The sequence below is a fragment of the Oryza glaberrima genome, chromosome 6, assembly GCF_000147395.1.
Source record: "Oryza glaberrima chromosome 6, OglaRS2, whole genome shotgun sequence".
NCBI classification, from domain to species: domain Eukaryota; kingdom Viridiplantae; phylum Streptophyta; class Magnoliopsida; order Poales; family Poaceae; genus Oryza; species Oryza glaberrima.
The window spans coordinates 3755626-3773134 of NC_068331.1; the positions used below are offsets into that span (position 1 = coordinate 3755626).

Sequence of the window (17509 nt, forward strand, 5' to 3'; positions counted from 1 at the left end):
CTCCTTTTTTAGCTTTTCCGATGGAATATGAGCAATGTTAGTGCAATGAATGACCACGGATCGATCTAGTCGTGCAAAAATATAAATGATAAAGTTATTCATAATCATTGTATTAATAAATTACCAAATTACCATTAATAATGAACGATTCAAATTATTTCTACTGTACCAGTAGCACACCGGAGCATTGCCAAATAAATATACCATAAAGTTTATACACTTTAAATATACAAACTACTCCTACACAAGTATGTTACACAACTATGTACATACAAATACGTTGTTTTTACTAAAAAAATCAGCTAGCTATGCACATACAAATATGCTATGAAGCGAACTGCGCATGGTTTCGTTGTTAGGGTCCTCAACTCATGTGGAAATGTGTGGCAGTCATAGTAAAAAAACCGGGCTGGGCCGGCAGTTGAACCGGGAAAATCGGAACCGGCGACCTTAGTGGCTCGGTTCAACAAAAAGACCGCCCCTGCAATCAAACCTGTAAAAAACAGTGAACCAGACGGTTTTTATTAGAACCGATGAACTGGTAGAGGTTTTTTAAAAATCGAACCGATTTTTAATTTATCCTAACAATATAGCATTATGAATCTATTATGTTACCACACCGCATTTGTTTTTTTATGTTGTGGCCATATAATAATAGAAATACTAGTTTATTTATGCATATTTTCACCATTTTGTGATGATTCTATATTTAAAATAATGCAAATCAAATATAATATTAATAAAATAAAAAACCGGCGGTTTGACCGATGAACATGTGAACCGACGACCAGATCGGGGCGACCTTTGGTCTGTTTTTTTACTATGGTGGCAGTGAGTATGGTGTGTATGTATCCGACTTGTATTTTATGAAAAATAATAAGTTCTGTAAGAAACAAAAGTTATGAAGCAACCTCCTAATTTGAAAAGGGTAAATAAATTGTATGCACATAAATATACAATGCATTCACAGATCATAGAGATACGATCATTAATCGATTCAGTGGCAAATATACCAAAAAAAAATCCCTACCTACAGAACTTTGCATATAGATAATGCATTGTAGGTGCTAGTCCAGATATACCATATTTATGAATGCACTAATTGGTTAACCCGCAAATACTACATACCCTGTTTTTTTTTTCTTTTTACTCTTTGATGAGAGAAATTGAGAACATTAATACAGTTTTCGAATTTCGATCTACATATCTGATCATTGTTTTTCAATCACACAATTTTAAAAAGAACATGCTTTTATAAATCTATAATTTCCGAGGACAAGGTAGGCGTGGTAACCACGACAAACCATGAAAATCAAAATAAAAAATATTAAAAAAAATCATTTTTTTGAAATTTTGTTTAAATTTGGTGAGATTACAGCCCGGGCACCGTTACTGCACCCGGGGTAACCGGCAAGCTCGGTATTATGAACCCTCGATCCTCAGTAATTCTGTATTAATTAATTATGATTTTTTTGGCGAAATGATGAGTCAAGATTATTATTTGGAGAAATGATGAATCAGAATTTTAAATACATTAAAAATGCTGATTCATCGTTGCGCAAAAACAAATCAGGTAACTAATTACCCGCATTGTATTTTGTATGTCAAATCCTAAAGATTTACAAAAGAATTAATTACCAGATCATTTTAAAATAAGCAGCGACATGACAGTGATACCAAACAAAATCCACTCCCGCTTCCGACACATCGCCAACCATGAGCGCCGCCGCCGCCGCCGGCGCCGCCGCAATCCCCACCTCTCTCGGCCGCCTCTTCCACCTCCGCCCCACCCCGAACCCTTCCCGGAACCTTAGCGGCAGCTCAGCGCAACCCCTCCTCCGCCTCAGCTACCACCCGCGCCTCACGCTCTCTCGCCGCATGGAGGCGCCGGCGGCGATCGCCGACTCCCACGGCGGCGGCGACCTGAGCGCGTCCGCGGTCGGCGCGGAGGCGCTGGGCGCCGTCGCCGCTCCGGATTTCGGTGGGTTTGTGGGGGGATTTTGTGGGATTTGGGGTTTTTGTTGTGGTTTTGGTGGAACTGATGAGTGGTGTTTGCTTTTGGGGGTGTAGATGTGGAGATGAAGGAGCCTAGCGTGGCGACGATACTGACGAGCTTCGAGAACTCGTTCGATGGGTTCGGGTCTATGAGCACGCCGCTGTACCAGACGGCCACGTTTAAGCAGGTAATTAGGGATAGAAATGGTGGCAGCCAGTGAGGATTATACCTCCGCAATTGTTCTGTCAATGTAGTGATACACTTACAATTGCTGTTTTGTAATGGTATGCATGTTAATGCTTGTGATGAGGTTGCGGTAATGTCTTTTTTTTTTTTGTGAACATGCAAAAAGGATCGCACGTCAATATATTAGACGAAGAGTTGCGGTAATGTCTGAATAGCTGATGATTCGTATTAGGTGGTGTGTAAGGATTCAACATTTTAGGGTTCTAGTTTTCATTTTGAAATGTTTGGAGAAGGATATGGATAGTCAGTCAGGCAGTTATGGGGAAATTGGCAGCAGGCAACTGTTTTGAACTTATCTATTTTGGAAGACAAATCCAATTTCGTGGAAATGTGAATAGTTCAATGCACCTATTTGTTGATGTGTGCGAATGCTGGCCATACAAAATTGGTTTTCTGATTTTGTAGTTTTTTAGACCCTTTGAGTCCGTTGTAATTGTCAAATTACGGCATCTTGATTTGTTTATTGTGCCATTTTGTCCTGGCTGTCCTTAAGCATACCACTGTAATGCAACTATTGAATGTTTGGATAGATAATCACATGAACTAGTGGATTTTCCCGCGCAAATTGCGCAGAGCTAGATTTCAGAAGCAAAATAGGATCCAATATGCAAATTTTAGCTTCTATTTCTATTGACACCATTGTACTTTATATACAATAGATTTTAAAGATAGAATTCTATTTCTTTCTATAGATATAATTGTTCTTAATACAATTATATCAATCAATCTCCACTGTTATGATTTGGACCCACCATGATCTAACAGTGTAAATATTTTTCTTTTTCTCCGTTTAATGTGTTAATTTTTGGGCCTCCAAAATGAACGTGGTGCTTTCTTTTTTATCTTTCTTGATAATGTAAATGATTCTTAATTGATCTAATGATCTCTATTCTCTAGTTATACAAGAATCATGACATGCAGCTAAGAATGATAAAAAGTGTGGGAATATCTGCAATTCAATTTGGTTGTGAAGAACTAAATTATACCTTTTAAGTTTATGGTGGTTCATAATTTGCACTTTGTCTTGTCTATTTCCAAGTACACTAACTCCTGCAAGTTAATTTGCAGCCTTCAGCAACCGATAATGGACCTTATGATTACACTAGAAGTGGTAACCCTACACGTGATGTTCTCCAAAGGTTAGCTCAATTTCTCATCCGTTTTTTACTCTGGTGAAAAAAAAAATGCATTTCTTGATTGTTTCATGATTTTGAGGACATATTCAGCCTTATGGCTAAGCTTGAGAAGGCGGATCAGGCATTCTGCTTCACCAGTGGGATGGCAGCACTAGCTGCAGTAACACACCTCCTTAAGTCTGGTATTGTTATGTTTTTTGCTGTTCCATATTTCTCATGTTCTTGCCATGGAATCCTGTATGCATTTGTGAATATAATTATTTGTCAAACCTATGATTCTCAGGACAAGAAATAGTTGCTGGAGAGGACATATATGGTGGCTCAGACCGTCTGCTCTCACAAGTTGCCCCGAGACATGGGATTGTAGTAAAGTTAGTGTTATCTCCATATTTTTAGTAAGATTATATTTTGTTGTTGCCTCTTTATTCTCACTTACAAGCGTTATATGATTTTTTTTTCTTGTGACAGACGAATTGATACAACCAAAACTAGTGAGGTAACTTCTGCAATTGGGCCCTTGACTAAACTAGTATGGCTTGAAAGTCCCACCAATCCCCGTCTACAAATTACTGATATAAAGGTAAGATTTGGTCGATGTATGTGGTGGTCATGAAGCGTATATCTAGATTTTTATTTCATCCAGATGTTTTTCACCTTGGTTTTAAGGTAGTATTCTTATTCCTTCCACTGTTTTTGTTGCTTCACAGAAAATAGCAGAGATAGCTCATTACCATGGTGCTCTTGTTTTAGTAGACAACAGCATCATGTCTCCTGTGCTCTCCCGTCCTCTAGAACTTGGAGCAGGTATATAATTGTATATTTACTTATCTAGAACAACAGGTTTCCATTTCAAGCATCCTTGCATCCCCATAGGACAACAGAGTTTCATCTATAATTCTCTTGTTCCTCTGCAGATATTGTTATGCACTCAGCAACCAAATTTATAGCTGGACATAGCGATCTTATGGCTGGAATTCTTGCGGTGAAGGGTGAAAGGTGTGCTCTAAATTCTTCATTCAACGATTATATTGACTCTTTTGCAATTTCTCCATTTCATCTATCCCATTTCATGTCTATAAGCTGTTCAATATTATGTTGGTGTCTGGTGGCAAACAGTACTTCAGTTCTCACTACCCTCCTTTTCTACTTTTCTTGAAATGGACCTCACTTTACACTTCTCCTATCTATTGCTGGTGGCATGAATAGACATGAATATCCAGGGTGGATGCTAATGGGCAATTCCTTTCTCTTTTGTTTTTCTTGCTGAATACATCTACTCAATATTCCTTGAAGTTGGTAGACTTTTAAAAATTGAAGCTGATGGAAACTGTGATGTAATACCTGTTTCATTTGTCAACAGCTTGGCTAAAGAGATTGCATTTCTACAAAATGCTGAAGGATCAGGTTTGGCACCATTTGATTGCTGGCTTTGTTTGAGAGGAATCAAAACCATGGCTTTGCGGGTGGAGAAGCAGCAGGTGTAACTTCTTTCATGTGCCATAACATGTATTTCAATATACATATCGAGTATCGACAAAATTTATTAGACTTTGTAGTCTGCCTTCTGTTAATTATATTTCTGTTTCCAAAACCCTTATGTTTACATATGCATTAATGTGATCTATTCAACTGAAGAGACGGACCACCCCTATATTATTGGCAGGCTAATGCTCAGAAGATTGCTGAATTTCTAGCTTCTCATCCAAGAGTAAAGAAAGTGAACTACGCAGGACTTCCTGATCATCCTGGACGATCTCTACACTATTCCCAGGTTGTTTTTTGGAGTAGTTTTCAAATTGCCTTACATTAAGTGGCTTTAGATAGTTATCTATTTAGGATATTTCCTTGGATTGACATCTTGGAACTGGATTCAGAACATCCTAATAACTTTTGATTGTAACATTTCCCTTTCCTTTTGCAGGCAAAGGGAGCGGGTTCAGTTCTCAGTTTCCTAACTGGTTCATTAGCTCTCTCAAAACATGTTGTTGAGACCACAAAGTACTTCAATGTAACAGTTAGCTTTGGTGAGCATTCAGACAAACCCATATTTCTGCTTCTCTCAATGTTCTGCTGTCATACATCATCAGGAGTCATTGTTTTTAAGAAACCATGATGAAACTGCGCCAATATAACCGATCCAGTCATTTCTTATCAAAGTTTTCAGTTCCTGCTTGCTAATCCAAATTAAAACTAAATGCAGGAAGTGTGAAATCGCTCATTAGCCTGCCATGCTTCATGTCACACGCCAGCATCCCTTCTGCGGTTCGTGAGGAGCGCGGCCTGACCGACGATCTAGTCAGGATATCGGTTGGAATTGAGGATGCCGACGACCTCATAGCGGATCTTGATCATGCTCTCCGGTCTGGTCCAGCTTAGAGCCTGTGAATTCTGTGCCCTTCCTGTTCGTTAGGGATGTAGATGTGGTCATGTGGGTGCTATCTGTGTGGGTGATTGATTCATTGGTCAACTCAATAAGCTGCTGTGTCATCGAGGGAATAAAGACAATCTATCCCAAATTTTTTAACACCATATGGTGACCAACTGACCATGATATGGTCTTAATCAATTGATATTTATAGAAGGTTTCTTTGAACTGCAATTTTGCAACCACTGACAGTGATGCAAGGATTGAAAGAACAGTGTTTGTACATACCATTGGATGTTAGCCTCTTACCTTGCACGCAACTTGTTTGTCTACATTGCATATTTGCATGTGAGCTTTGGTCAACCTTGTTGAGTTGTTTGTGAGGCAACAAGGGATTTCACAAATATGTTAACAATCCTAAGAAGTGAGAACTCTAATGCTAGGTTTGGAATACAAGAACTATGCAGAAATTCATAGGGAACTGACTGTAATTCCCACGCGAATCAATGCCAAGTTCCAAGTGGTAAGGTGTCTTAGGTGACCAAGTTTATGAAAAAAAGATAGCAACATTCTAAACATATTCAATAGTAGGTATAATTAAATTAATTTGGTGTTTTTCTATAAACTTGGTTAAACTTGAGGATGTTTAACTCAAGACAAAAACAAAACACCTTACATTTTAAAAATGATTTCGAAAAACTAATATAATTCTTTTTCCCAGTGAACAATCATGCTACCAAACCGCATCTGCACAGTTAGGTCTACCAGTATCGTTTATCAAGGTCTTCAGAGTTCACATCTACGATTTGGTTGTTTGCATTCTCGCCATGGTAGAGATTAGAATTCGCTCTTCTGAAATTTACTCAAAAAATCGCTGTGTAATTGGGCCAGGCCCAAGAGGCCAAGTTTGTGATTGGGCCAAAGCCCAATAGCCCAACACACGACGACTTCTATCCATCTATATACCGAACCCTAGCTGACGAACAATCCAGAAGCCCATCGATCGATCGGCGTGTAGAGGTGATCGGAGGCGAGCGCACCGGAGCACACCACCGAGGCGGCGGCGGCGGCGAGGGAGGGAGAGGAAGATGGGGAAGACGCCGGTGCGGATGAAGGCGGTGGTGTACGCGCTGTCGCCGTTCCAGCAGAAGGTGATGCCGGGGCTGTGGAAGGACATCACCACCAAGATCCACCACAAGGTCTCCGAGAACTGGATCTCCGCCACGCTCCTCCTCGCCCCCATCGTCGGCACCTACGAGTACGCCTCCCCCATCCTCTTCCCTCCACTCCCCCCTCCTCTCGCGCGCATGCGGTTTCGGTGGATCTGGGCGGATCTAGGGTTGTTAGGCTTCGGTGGCTCTGGTTGGATCGGTCTTCTCGTTGCGGTTTCGGTTGATTCGTTAGGTCTGCGATGCGGGGATGAGTTTCTCTGTATTTGCTCCCATTTCGTCGGAATTATTGTGCAGATTTCGCGTGAATTGATGCGTGTCAACGTTGCATCGGGTTGTCATTTGACTCGGGAAACGTGTGCCCCGTCGACCCAATTAGGTTAGGCAGAATTTGGAGCAGTGGACTCGCTGCAAATTATTTGCTGTGAGCTTATATTTGTATTTGTTCTCACAACATTTTGCTGCTTCAATCGAGAGTTCCAGACCCAAATTGATTTGGTATTCTATATGTTCATGATGCTGCGGCAATCATGTTGGCTAAATACTTCTCTTGTACTGTATTATTTAGTTGAATGTGCCTCTAATATTGATTGGCTTTGTTACTGTTTCCAAACTGAATGTTTTGAGCGCCACCTATAGCTTTGGTACTCACACGTCTCCTGAAGAATCTATGCCCCTATAGCTTGAGATGTGCAAAACTAGATTATGTCTTCGGATGAATACCTGAATGGTCAGTTAGCCTATTATACTATTTTTCAAACATGGATTATTCAGTGATTTACCTTTATGTGGACTTGTTAAACTGCATGTTACAGCTTGTTGGCGTTGTAAACTCACTATGTGTTGAAGCCTGAAGAAAGACCATCTGAATGGTGTTTTGTTTTCCTTGTACCATAGGATTTGTGGGAAGTTGTCTTAAGTAGATGCAATATGCTATGTTTCGACCATTGATGCATCTTATCATATGGTGCTCCATGGTTCTTAGTGCTCTTCCAACAAAGTACTATGAGTGATAAGTTACCTTTTTTTTTTCCTGGCAGTTATAGGCATGCTTGTTTTTCCTAATACCAGGACACCCTCACCTCGTATTGTGAATTAGTGAAAACAATGAGCCTAACGATTGAAATGTTTTGAGAACTTGAATTGAAAAGAGGAGTTGGGTTGGCAGGGCTGGCCTCTAAGTTCCTAGTGCTGCCTAGGTACTCTTAAGAGATTAGCAACATATTACATGCTAGACAATATATCACTAAAATAAGAACACAAGAGCACTCTAGGTATGTTAGCCGCCTATTGCACCATCTAATTGCTAAACACGGCGGCTACCCGGCGCCCGCTAACTTTTAGAACACCGAGTCGCTGACAGCATTCACTCTTTTTGCCTTTCGTGAGGGAAAGGCAAGTAGGCCTTCTTTTCAATCCAAGGATGGAGGAACATGGTGGAGTGTGTATAATATTCACGTTGTAAACAATTGATGACTTTCTTTTGTGTTTCTTTGTGTGCAGTAGCACTGTTTTCTTGACATTGATGACTATCAGTTTTCTTGACAGCATCACAAACAATATAACCTGGTCTATTTTGATGGCTATGCAGGTATGCAATGTACTACAAGGAGCAGGAGAAGCTATCCCACAGATACTAAATGTGAAGCATGCAGAGATTGCCACAACTTTTGGAATTTTTATGATCTAAAATTATCCAAGAATGATATAACATTTTTGGTTCAGTTATAGTTGTCCATATACTGTTTTCCATCGTTCCATGCATCTCCAGTATGTATGACTTGCAAACTTGTTTTTGCGGCTTGCTACATATGGTGGCATTTCCTGTCACTGAAGCAATTGTTTAATAAAGCAAATTAACTGTTTCACTTACATCTTTTGAAGCACTGATTATCCGGGTGTTTGTGTATCTGTGAGGTGCACAACATATCTGCTACCATCTCATTATTAGTATTATCAATGTTAGGAAGAGTTACATTTGTTTGTCTCAGGAAATAGCTTTCTATGAGGAACAACTGATTCGCTGAGCAATTCTAGAGTTGTTCACTCCGTTTTCAGGTCTCACACTTTTCTGGTCTCAGTGTGAGGTTCATTTTTTTCTCCTTGCTTGCATTCCATGTGTGCGATTAATGTGCATTCGGTGTGTCAAGGAGTCAATCTCGTACACTAGTTTATCCAAGTAAAACATCATCTTTTCTGTTCATCTGCTTGATCTCTCGTGTAGCTTCGTTATCTTCACCATGGGGAAATTTCTGTTGCTGCCTCGGTTGTTCTCTGGGCCCTCACGATAATGGGCCGATTTGGCAGGCCCTGCTGGCATGGTACAATCTCTGGGCCTGGCCCATTTTCAGAGTCAGACGGCCCATCTGGGCTGTCGTTTTTCTACTTGGACCCCGGAAGAAATCCCTTTTTAACCTTTTTAACCTACAACCTCAAATCTCAACCGAATTAGTAGTAGTAGATCTCTCGCCGCCTCCGCCTCCGCCTCCGCCGCCGGAATCCCCAGCAACAACCCGCCGCCGCCGCGATGTCTCGCCGGTACGACAGCCGCACGACGATCTTCTCGCCGGAGGGGCGGCTCTACCAGGTGGAGTACGCGATGGAGGCGATCGGGAACGCCGGGTCGGCCCTGGGCGTCCTGGCGGCGGACGGCGTGGTCCTCGTCGGCGAGAAGAAGGTGACCTCCAAGCTCCTCCAGACCTCGCGCTCCGCCGAGAAGATGTACAAGATCGACTCCCACCTCGCCTGCGCCGTCGCCGGGATCATGTCCGACGCCAACATCCTCCTCAACACCGCCCGCCTCCACGCCCAGCGCTACGCCCTCTCCTACCAGGAGCCCATCCCCGTCGAGCAGCTCGTCCAATCCCTCTGCGACACCAAGCAGGGGTACACCCAGTTCGGCGGCCTCCGCCCCTTCGGCGTCTCCTTCCTCTTCGCCGGCTGGGACAAGCACCACGGCTTCCAGCTCTACATGAGCGACCCCTCCGGCAACTACAGCGGCTGGAAGGCCGCCGCCGTCGGGGCCAACAGCCAGGCGGCGCAGTCCATGCTCAAGCAGGACTACCGCGACGGCCTGACACGGGAGGAGGCCGTTGCCCTCGCGCTCAAGGTGCTTAGCAAGACCATGGATTCGACCAGCTTGACCGCCGAGAAGCTGGAGCTCGCCGAGGTGTTCTTGCAGTCCGGCACCGGGGAGGTGCAGTACCAGGTGTGCTCCCCTGAGGCGATGGGGAAGCTGCTCGCCAAGGCCGGCCTCTCGCAGCCGGCGCCTGAGGCTTGATCTACTGAGATGGTTTGCTTCTTGTTCTCGCAATTCGGTTGATGTTTAATCCATGTGATGGTAAACAGTTGATGAATTTAGTATAAATTTTCTTTAAGAGCTGCCATCAGCTATGGTTTGAAATCGATCCAGATTGTTGTGTGTTATCTTCCTATTTCTTATCAGCAAGAACCCTTCTTAGTGATTATATGGAGTATATTTATAGAGCCCAAAAACCTTGGACATCCAATTCAGTATGCAGCTTCTGACAGAAACACAAAGGGCTAATCTTCGTGTATTGGGATGTGGTGTATTTCTCTATCCCTAGAATTTATTGGTTTGAGTTGTGATCCTGAATTCCTGATAGGAGTCATTATAGTTTGGCAGAATTGCTGACAGTGCTTTTCTACCATGGTTTAATTTGAGAATCAACCCAAATTGTCGTGTAATTTTTCTATCTAGTATTAGCAAGATAACCTGCAACTGTTATACAGTCAAAGTGTCGAACAACCATTGATATATCAAATTCAGCATTTAGATTACCTAGAAAAAGATGATTGTTGTGTTGTAGAATTGTCTATATCACAATCGGCTGAAAATTTATAGGTGTGAAATGACTGGCCAAATTGTTGGGCTTACTGTATTAGCTGCCACTGGTTTTCCATCTGGCAACCCAGTGAATCAAGAACACAATACTATGGAGAGATGAGAAGGTAGTGAGCTGCTGAAATATCAAGCAATCTTCCAGCACCATCTATCTATTGTTCTTCAGATTAGCAAAGTCAGGCTTGTCAATACTGTTAATCTTGATATCATAGTTAGCCTAGAACCGTCATGTCCTATTTCACAGAATAAGATGACCACACAATCCTCCGAGAACAGATGTTTGGGGGATCGGATGAGAAGGCAAAAAGACCGGAATTCGCAGATTTCAGGACAAGAGGAGTTTCCCCTTGTGTTTGATGGAATTTCCTGATTTCAATACCTTTTATACATTATATGTGCTGTTACTGTGGTTGGCGCTAACCATCCTTGGCTCCTTTCTGATTTGGTACATTCCCTACAATGATAACTGAAGACATTTGCATTTGGTATATGAGATATTATGCTTACTGATGAACCTCTTGAGTTTTGAGCCGTGTTACATTCTGTCAAGTTCAACTTAATCTTGTGTTTTTCGTGCATCTTATACTCTTTTATCTACTCCCTCTTATATTTCTACTAGTAAGGGAGTTACAATTATGGTTTGTGGAAGTTTTTCAGACACTTCGTGGTCAAAGTGATTTAAAGGAGTATACTAAGTTTTTTCCTCTGAATTCTGAGATGTGAAAGCCAAGAAACATGTTAAGAACTGGTTAATGAAGTTGTATTCAGTAAAAATGGAGTGCTAATGCAACTGATGATTCTACACCTATATTTTTTTCAATGGCATATTTACTTTGGTTGCTGATCAAGAGATTGTTAGTGACTGTTCAGCCTAAGGTTGAGCCTCCTGAGCCAGACAGAGTGCAGGATCATGTGGAACATGTCGAGCCTCTCCGGCGGCTGGTGCAGCATGAAATGGCGCTTCACCAGCCGCACGCCGTCGCGGAGGCGCTCCACCTCCGGCGCCGGGATCCGCTCCAGCAGCTCCCTCAGCCTTGGCACGTCGGCAACCGCCACCGCCACGGAGAACGCCTCCCACCGCAGCACGTCGGCGAACGGCGGCGCGTACCCGTCGGCGACCACCACCGGCACGCACCCGGCGTGGATCGCCTCCACCACCCGCGGGCTCGCCACCTCGTGCCCGCTCGGGCACAGGCAGAACCTGCTCCGCCGCATGTACCAGTAGTACGGGTTGCCGCCCTCGCCGCCGGCGTCGGTGTCGCCGTCGCCGGAGACGGAGACGGGGATGGAGGGGAGGTCGTACTCGTAGACGGGGAAGACGGCCGGGTCGCGGCCTTTCCAGTGGCGGAGGAGGAGGTTGCGGACGTGGCCGTGCCGGCCGCCGGCGAAGAATGCCAGGAACGGCCGCGACGACAGCGGCGGCGGCGGCGCCGGGGACATGAGCTCCGGCGGCATGTCGCCGTCGTAGAGGTTGATCTCCGGGATGCTGACGTCCTTGTCCGGCCGGAATCCCTCCGACGTGTTGGCGTTGCAGAGCGCGCGGATGGCGTTCGCGTACAGCTCCGGGTGCCCCCTCGACGCGTGCGGACCCTACGCACGCACGTGCAACATCAAATTCGGTTTGAAATTTTCGAAATTCGGGAAATTTCGGAAGTTCATTTATTTTGTTGAACTTGGCAGATCTTTTTTCAAATTTCAAATGTTCACGGATAAAATTTTCCCGAATTTCCAGAATTTCGGATCTTTCCATGCCCCCTCATTTTATTCTATTTTTCATTCCACACTATGTACTGAATTTATTACTCCCTCTGTTCCATTCTAAGTGCAACCATAAGATTTTTATTTAATTTTTTTTTATAATTAGTATTTTTTAGAGATGATAAAATATAAATAGTACTTTACTCGTGACTTATGTTTGGTTAAATTTGGACGCGAAAAATCATGACCGCACTTAAAATGAAACCGATGGAGTATATGCACATGTTTCGGAATTTGTAAAGAAATCATTTGGTGTTGGGACAAAAAATTCTCTGAAAAAGTAAGGAAAAAAAAATCATTTGCACTTGCCCAGTCGTGGCAGGAGAGCATGAAGTGGTCGGCGCCGGCGGATCGGTTCCAGAAGCGGTGGCGGGAGGCGACGACGGCGACGTAGTCGGCGACGATGGCGCGGAGCGGCGAGAGGTCGTACGACAGCGGCCGGTACGCGAGCTGCACCATCTGCGACACGCTCAGCGGCAGGAAGAAGGCGTGCGCGCGCGCCGGGTCCCACGTCCGTACGCCGTCGCCGCCGCCGCCGCCGCCGGCGCGCCACGGCGGCGGCGGCGGCGGCGCCATGAGCTCGAGCTCCTCGATGAAGCGGCCCTCGACGGCGTAGATGTTCTTGCACGGGCCCTCGTGCGCGATCGGCGGCTCGCCTTCCTCGTACACGTACACCTTGAACCGCCTCTCCATCTCCACGTAGCTCCTGCTTCCCCGTCACCGGAGAGAACACGGCGGCGTACATGTCAGCTCGTCGCCGGCGCCGGCGTACGGACAGATTTCAGTTATATACTATACCTGTAGAACGCCGCCGGGTTGCGGTAGACGCGCTCCAGGCGAGCGTGGTCCGCGTCGCCGAAGAAGCTCAGCCACTTCGCCGAGCTGACGTTGCTGCTCTTGCCCTCGCCGCCGGCGAGATCACCATGTCCACGCCGCCGCGCCGCCGCCGCCGCCCGGCGTATCGCTGCTCGCGCCGCGTCGAGCTCCCGCTCCACGGTCGGCGACGCCCTCGCCATCGCCATCCGTGCCCTCTCCTGATGACACACGAAAAAAAAGACAAGCACAAAGCTCATCACACTAACGTACTCTCCACCATGGCGTGCACGAAAACCACACGCACCGCGGCGAGACCAGTCGACAGCCGGCGCGCCGGAGAAGAGGAGGAAGAACGGCGACGAGCCGCGCCGGCGGCGACGGACAAGAAGCCGGCGATGGCCGCGGCGGCGGCGAGGGCGAGGATGATCAGGCACTTCTTCACGCTGAGCCGAGGCGCCATCTCCGTCGATCGCCGCCGAGGATGCACGGCGCCGGCGGCGCCGCGGCGGAGCTCGACAAGAATACCAGAACAAGGCGGCGTGCATAGCATATGCGGTTCAGCAGGCGGGATGAAGTTAGCAGGGAGGCAGGTGACTCAGCAGGATGTTGGGTTTAAGTTGCAAGTAACTAGATTGTTCATCCAATTCTCTCACCCAAACCTTGCCTAAAAAAAGGACGCGGCGAATATTAGCGAAGGACCTAATATCAAATACTCATAATTTAAAAGGGTGAGGCTTTGAATCTAGGTTGTCTAGCCTCACCACCTCGTAGAGCTTGCCGAAAGATCCCTAGGCGTTTCTCCACCCAAACCTTGCCTAACAAATTCACTACCAAATTTTGATATGTTAACAAACTAACCATTACCTTACCAATTCCATCGTACTAAAATATGGTGGTTCTGAAACTTTCCTCAAACAAAAACACTAACAAAATTTGGAAGACATCAAGCTAAATACATCCAGCTACTAAAATTTAGCATTGGTAAAACTTACCAAAATATGATATTGCCAAAATTTGGTAATATTAGAATTGGTAACAAAATAAACAAGCTCTACATTGATGGCCCTTGATAAGTTACCATGAGACAAAAATGTTAGTAGAAGTAAAGTATACGAGTGAATCAACAAAAAATTAGTATTTGAGATCACGAATCATCGTCAGTAGATCAGGAGCATTCTAAGTATTTCAAACATTTTTCTTCTATAAAATATGATCCGTGAAACGCAACCTTGATTGTTGGTATTATTTGCTCAACTCCAAAATAAAACACAGTTACTCCCAGTGACCAGGAGACCAATCTACACTTATCCTGGGCTTCTATTCTGTCTATTGGTTTCTAGTCACGAAATCCAAATCAACGGGAAGAAAAATCTACCATTAGATCTTATGCCTTCATTTTTCTCTTGATCTTTCTCTTGGCTTTGGTCTTGCTGCTGCTGCTTCTCTTGCTCTTGTAATCTGGAGGCTTGTACTCCGGCACATCACGAAGCCCCAGTTTCGACAAAACAAGGCAGTATGAATCCCACTCGGTTCTGCGCAAGTATTTGAGGTATTTCTTCCTCCTCTGCACCATCTCTTGAAGTCCCTTTCTGGAATGCTTGTCCTGAATTACACGTCAAGTTCCCATATTACTTTCACCAGAAGAAAATCAGGCGAGCCCGGCAAATTCTATCTATGGCAAGGTAAACCGTGATGCTGTATGAAAATGGTCATGTAAGATCACCTTCTTATGCAGAGTAGTTGACAAATGCTTGATTTTTGTGGTAAGTTGTGCCACTGCAAAACATAGACGGGCATCAATTGCAGATATACAAGCCTAAAATAGGTACTTACAAGCCAGAAAGGTGGAAGGGAAGAGGAAATTTTACATAAAGTCATAAACATGCATGGAGATAAAAGCTCATCTAAAGCCTTGCTGACAGAGTTTCCCTTTTTCTGAAACCAATTACAACAAAGGAAGTTTTTCTGGGTAAAAAAGAGAAGGAATGTGAAATCTTAAAGAGATGCAATTGTCCTAGTGTGTTCCTTTGGTTGTATGCCTGAACTTTTCAAGCCAATGTGAACACCTCAAAGTCACATGCAATTACCGAGAAATCTATCTATTATGGAAGCATCATAAAAAATCATGAATCTGAACTCAATTCTTTGAATCAAGAAAAACTATATTACAGATTGGGAGCTAAAAAAGAAGCTTGGAAAAGAGAACTTGAAATTTAGAGGACAAGATTAGCTAGTTTGGATATAAAGCCAAAACTTATAGAACTAAACTCGTAATAACTAAACCACTGGGTTCAGGATTTTAAAACGTGACGTGCATATTACATAGCTTATTCACACACTCAACACTCAACATAACATACCCAAGCATGGAACATGACTTAGATGGTGACTAAACAAATGGCAGCAGAAGTTTGCAACAAAAAGTTCAAAAATTGTCAAACATAGATGGCCTAAATATCAGTATTAACAAATAACTCCTATTGCACGACACCTTCAATACACAAAATTGAGCCTTAAAACTACCCCTACTGTAAAAGTATACACCACGTTGTCATTTCTCATGGGGAACAAATACACGTCAAAAGAAACTTACTCATAAATTTGCACCAGTCAACACATATCAGTGCTTTACCGTGTACCTTTTGAGTAATGAATTTTAATAGATGGCAAGTGAGTGTTTGATGTGAGCACAAATTCTCATGTAAGATCATAAAGACCTGAACATGATCACATATAAAGCTCCTCATAACTAAGATGTCAGTTTCTTACAGTTCTATGGTTACAGAAGAAACAAAAATTACCTTGAACCCGTGCAGAACCACAGTCATTCTCAGACATTTTGAACTCATCCCTTACACTCTGGAGCTCCTGCTTCATCTTCTCCGCTGATGACATATGATCGGGATGGAAGTACTGCAAAGATCAACTGACAATTCTCAGCACCACATCATCTAATCTAAACAACAAAATGCATCAAATGCACAACACTTCCAGCTCACCCTCTCCACCAACTCCTGTTGCGGTTTCCCCAGCAAGTACGCCGGTGTGGCCTGAGAGCCAAAGGCCATCAAAGCCGATGCTGCAGCCACTAGCAAACCAAATGTAACCACAGCATCATCAGTAACAAAAAGGTTATCCATCAGTTTCATCAGGCATTCACCAATGGCGACTAAACAAGAACAGCAAAATCACGATGTATCATTACAGTTGTTCGTCTTCAGATCTTTGGTCTGCAGCGTCACGATCGCATCCCGCAGCACGTCGGTGCCCAGGCCGGACTGCAGAGCCCTTTCCTCCCTGTCCATCTCTCGCAGCTTCTTGAGTCGCCGGCTCAGCTCCTCCACGGAGAACCACTCCTTCCCATCCTTACCCACCGGTGGCCGCAGTTCACTGAGCCTCTTGCCGAGCTCATTGCAGCTGTACAACCGGATGAACTGCTGCTCCTCCACTTTGCCGTCACGGCCTCTCCTCGCGTTCCCCCTCGTTTCCCTCCCGAACACCGACTCCGGCAGCGGCATCCCGTCGTGTCTCTGCCGCGAGGAGAGGATGGAGCTCCAGTCCGTCGGGTTGGCGGCGGCGGCGCCGGGGAGGGGCACCGCCGACGCCGTGGGGTTCGTTCCCAGGTTCTTGTTCAAGCTCTCGCGGAGCGCGCTGAAGGGGAAGGCGTCCGCTCCGGTGGCGCGGCCGGTCGGAGGGGCGGGCCTGGCGCGGAAGACGTCGGCGAAGGAGGGGCTGGGGTTCGCGGCGGCGGCGGATGAGGGATGGGGGTTGCGGAAGAGGTGGAGGCTGCGGCGGACATCGTCGGGCGGCGGTGAGGCGGGGATGCGGCGCGGCGGGGAGGAGGGAGGGGTGGGGTTGAGGTGGCCGCGGATTTCGGCGAAGTGGGAGGAGAGCTTGGTGGTGCGCTGATCGGCGGATGCGGGGTCAGACGTTGGAGACGGGAACTTACCCTCGCCGGAGAAGGAGGAGGAGGAGGAGGAGGAGAAGGCGCGCGGGAGGAGGGTTTTGTGGCCGCGGTGGATGCGTCGGCGGAGGAGGAGGATCGCCATTGCCGGCGGCGAGGTCGAGTGTAGAAGGTGACGGAAAACTCGCGGGCTTCGTGTGGTTGGTTTCGTAGGGCATTCGGCGAGTTGGGCCTCATCGGGCAAGCCCAAACGG

The 17509-nt window shown here is 45.3% G+C and overlaps 4 protein-coding genes across 4 annotated transcripts; 2 read left to right on the forward strand and 2 right to left on the reverse strand.

Annotated features, from left to right (window-relative positions):
* The first annotated feature begins 1672 nt into the window (after nucleotides 1-1672).
* LOC127775634 (cystathionine beta-lyase, chloroplastic) lies at nucleotides 1673-5988 on the forward strand. The gene is made up of 12 exons (XM_052301911.1): nucleotides 1673-1981; nucleotides 2071-2183; nucleotides 3311-3381; nucleotides 3469-3560; nucleotides 3662-3749; nucleotides 3847-3958; nucleotides 4086-4182; nucleotides 4293-4374; nucleotides 4739-4856; nucleotides 5042-5149; nucleotides 5300-5402; nucleotides 5579-5988. The coding sequence occupies exons 1-12, from the start codon at nucleotides 1717-1719 to the stop codon at nucleotides 5752-5754; spliced, it is 1425 nt and encodes a 474-aa protein (XP_052157871.1). The 5' UTR covers nucleotides 1673-1716; the 3' UTR covers nucleotides 5755-5988.
* Nucleotides 5989-9342: 3354 nt separating this feature from the next.
* On the forward strand, nucleotides 9343-10317 carry LOC127776434 (proteasome subunit alpha type-4-2-like). The gene has a single exon (XM_052302794.1). It carries the CDS (start codon nucleotides 9440-9442, stop codon nucleotides 10190-10192), a length of 753 nt encoding a protein of 250 aa, XP_052158754.1. The 5' UTR covers nucleotides 9343-9439; the 3' UTR covers nucleotides 10193-10317.
* Nucleotides 10318-11431: 1114 nt separating this feature from the next.
* LOC127776435 (probable glycosyltransferase At5g25310) lies at nucleotides 11432-14287 on the reverse strand. Its single transcript, XM_052302795.1, has 4 exons — nucleotides 13656-14287; nucleotides 13334-13569; nucleotides 12845-13241; nucleotides 11432-12367 (listed from the first exon to the last, which is right to left on the reverse strand). The coding sequence occupies exons 1-4, from the start codon at nucleotides 13899-13901 to the stop codon at nucleotides 11633-11635; spliced, it is 1614 nt and encodes a 537-aa protein (XP_052158755.1). The 5' UTR covers nucleotides 13902-14287; the 3' UTR covers nucleotides 11432-11632.
* Nucleotides 14288-14501: 214 nt separating this feature from the next.
* On the reverse strand, nucleotides 14502-17456 carry LOC127776433 (uncharacterized). Its single transcript, XM_052302793.1, has 5 exons — nucleotides 16557-17456; nucleotides 16351-16439; nucleotides 16153-16264; nucleotides 15075-15127; nucleotides 14502-14954 (listed from the first exon to the last, which is right to left on the reverse strand). Exons 1-5 carry the CDS (start codon nucleotides 17398-17400, stop codon nucleotides 14736-14738), a joined length of 1317 nt encoding a protein of 438 aa, XP_052158753.1. The 5' UTR covers nucleotides 17401-17456; the 3' UTR covers nucleotides 14502-14735.
* Nucleotides 17457-17509: the final 53 nt, after the last annotated feature.

Excerpts from the sequence above, each read along its gene's own strand:
- LOC127776434 (XM_052302794.1), top strand. The coding sequence starts at position 9,440 with ATGTCTCGCCGGTACGACAGCCGCACGACGATCTTCTCGCCGGAGGGG.
- LOC127776435 (XM_052302795.1), bottom strand. The coding sequence starts at position 13,901 with ATGCTATGCACGCCGCCTTGTTCTGGTATTCTTGTCGAGCTCCGCCGC. Across the intron at positions 13,242-13,333 it reads AACCCGGCGGCGTTCTACAG|GAGCTACGTGGAGATGGAGA; the intron begins GTATAGTATATA and ends ACGGGGAAGCAG. Across the intron at positions 12,368-12,844 it reads TGCTCTCCTGCCACGACTGG|GGTCCGCACGCGTCGAGGGG; the intron begins GCAAGTGCAAAT and ends GTGCGTGCGTAG.
- LOC127776433 (XM_052302793.1), bottom strand. The coding sequence starts at position 17,400 with ATGGCGATCCTCCTCCTCCGCCGACGCATCCACCGCGGCCACAAAACC. Across the intron at positions 15,128-16,152 it reads TGGTTCTGCACGGGTTCAAG|TGGCACAACTTACCACAAAA; the intron begins GTAATTTTTGTT and ends TATGTTTTGCAG. Across the intron at positions 14,955-15,074 it reads CAACTACTCTGCATAAGAAG|GACAAGCATTCCAGAAAGGG; the intron begins GTGATCTTACAT and ends CGTGTAATTCAG.
- LOC127775634 (XM_052301911.1), top strand. The coding sequence starts at position 1,717 with ATGAGCGCCGCCGCCGCCGCCGGCGCCGCCGCAATCCCCACCTCTCTC. Across the intron at positions 3,750-3,846 it reads AGACATGGGATTGTAGTAAA|ACGAATTGATACAACCAAAA; the intron begins GTTAGTGTTATC and ends TTCTTGTGACAG. Across the intron at positions 5,403-5,578 it reads CAATGTAACAGTTAGCTTTG|GAAGTGTGAAATCGCTCATT; the intron begins GTGAGCATTCAG and ends AACTAAATGCAG.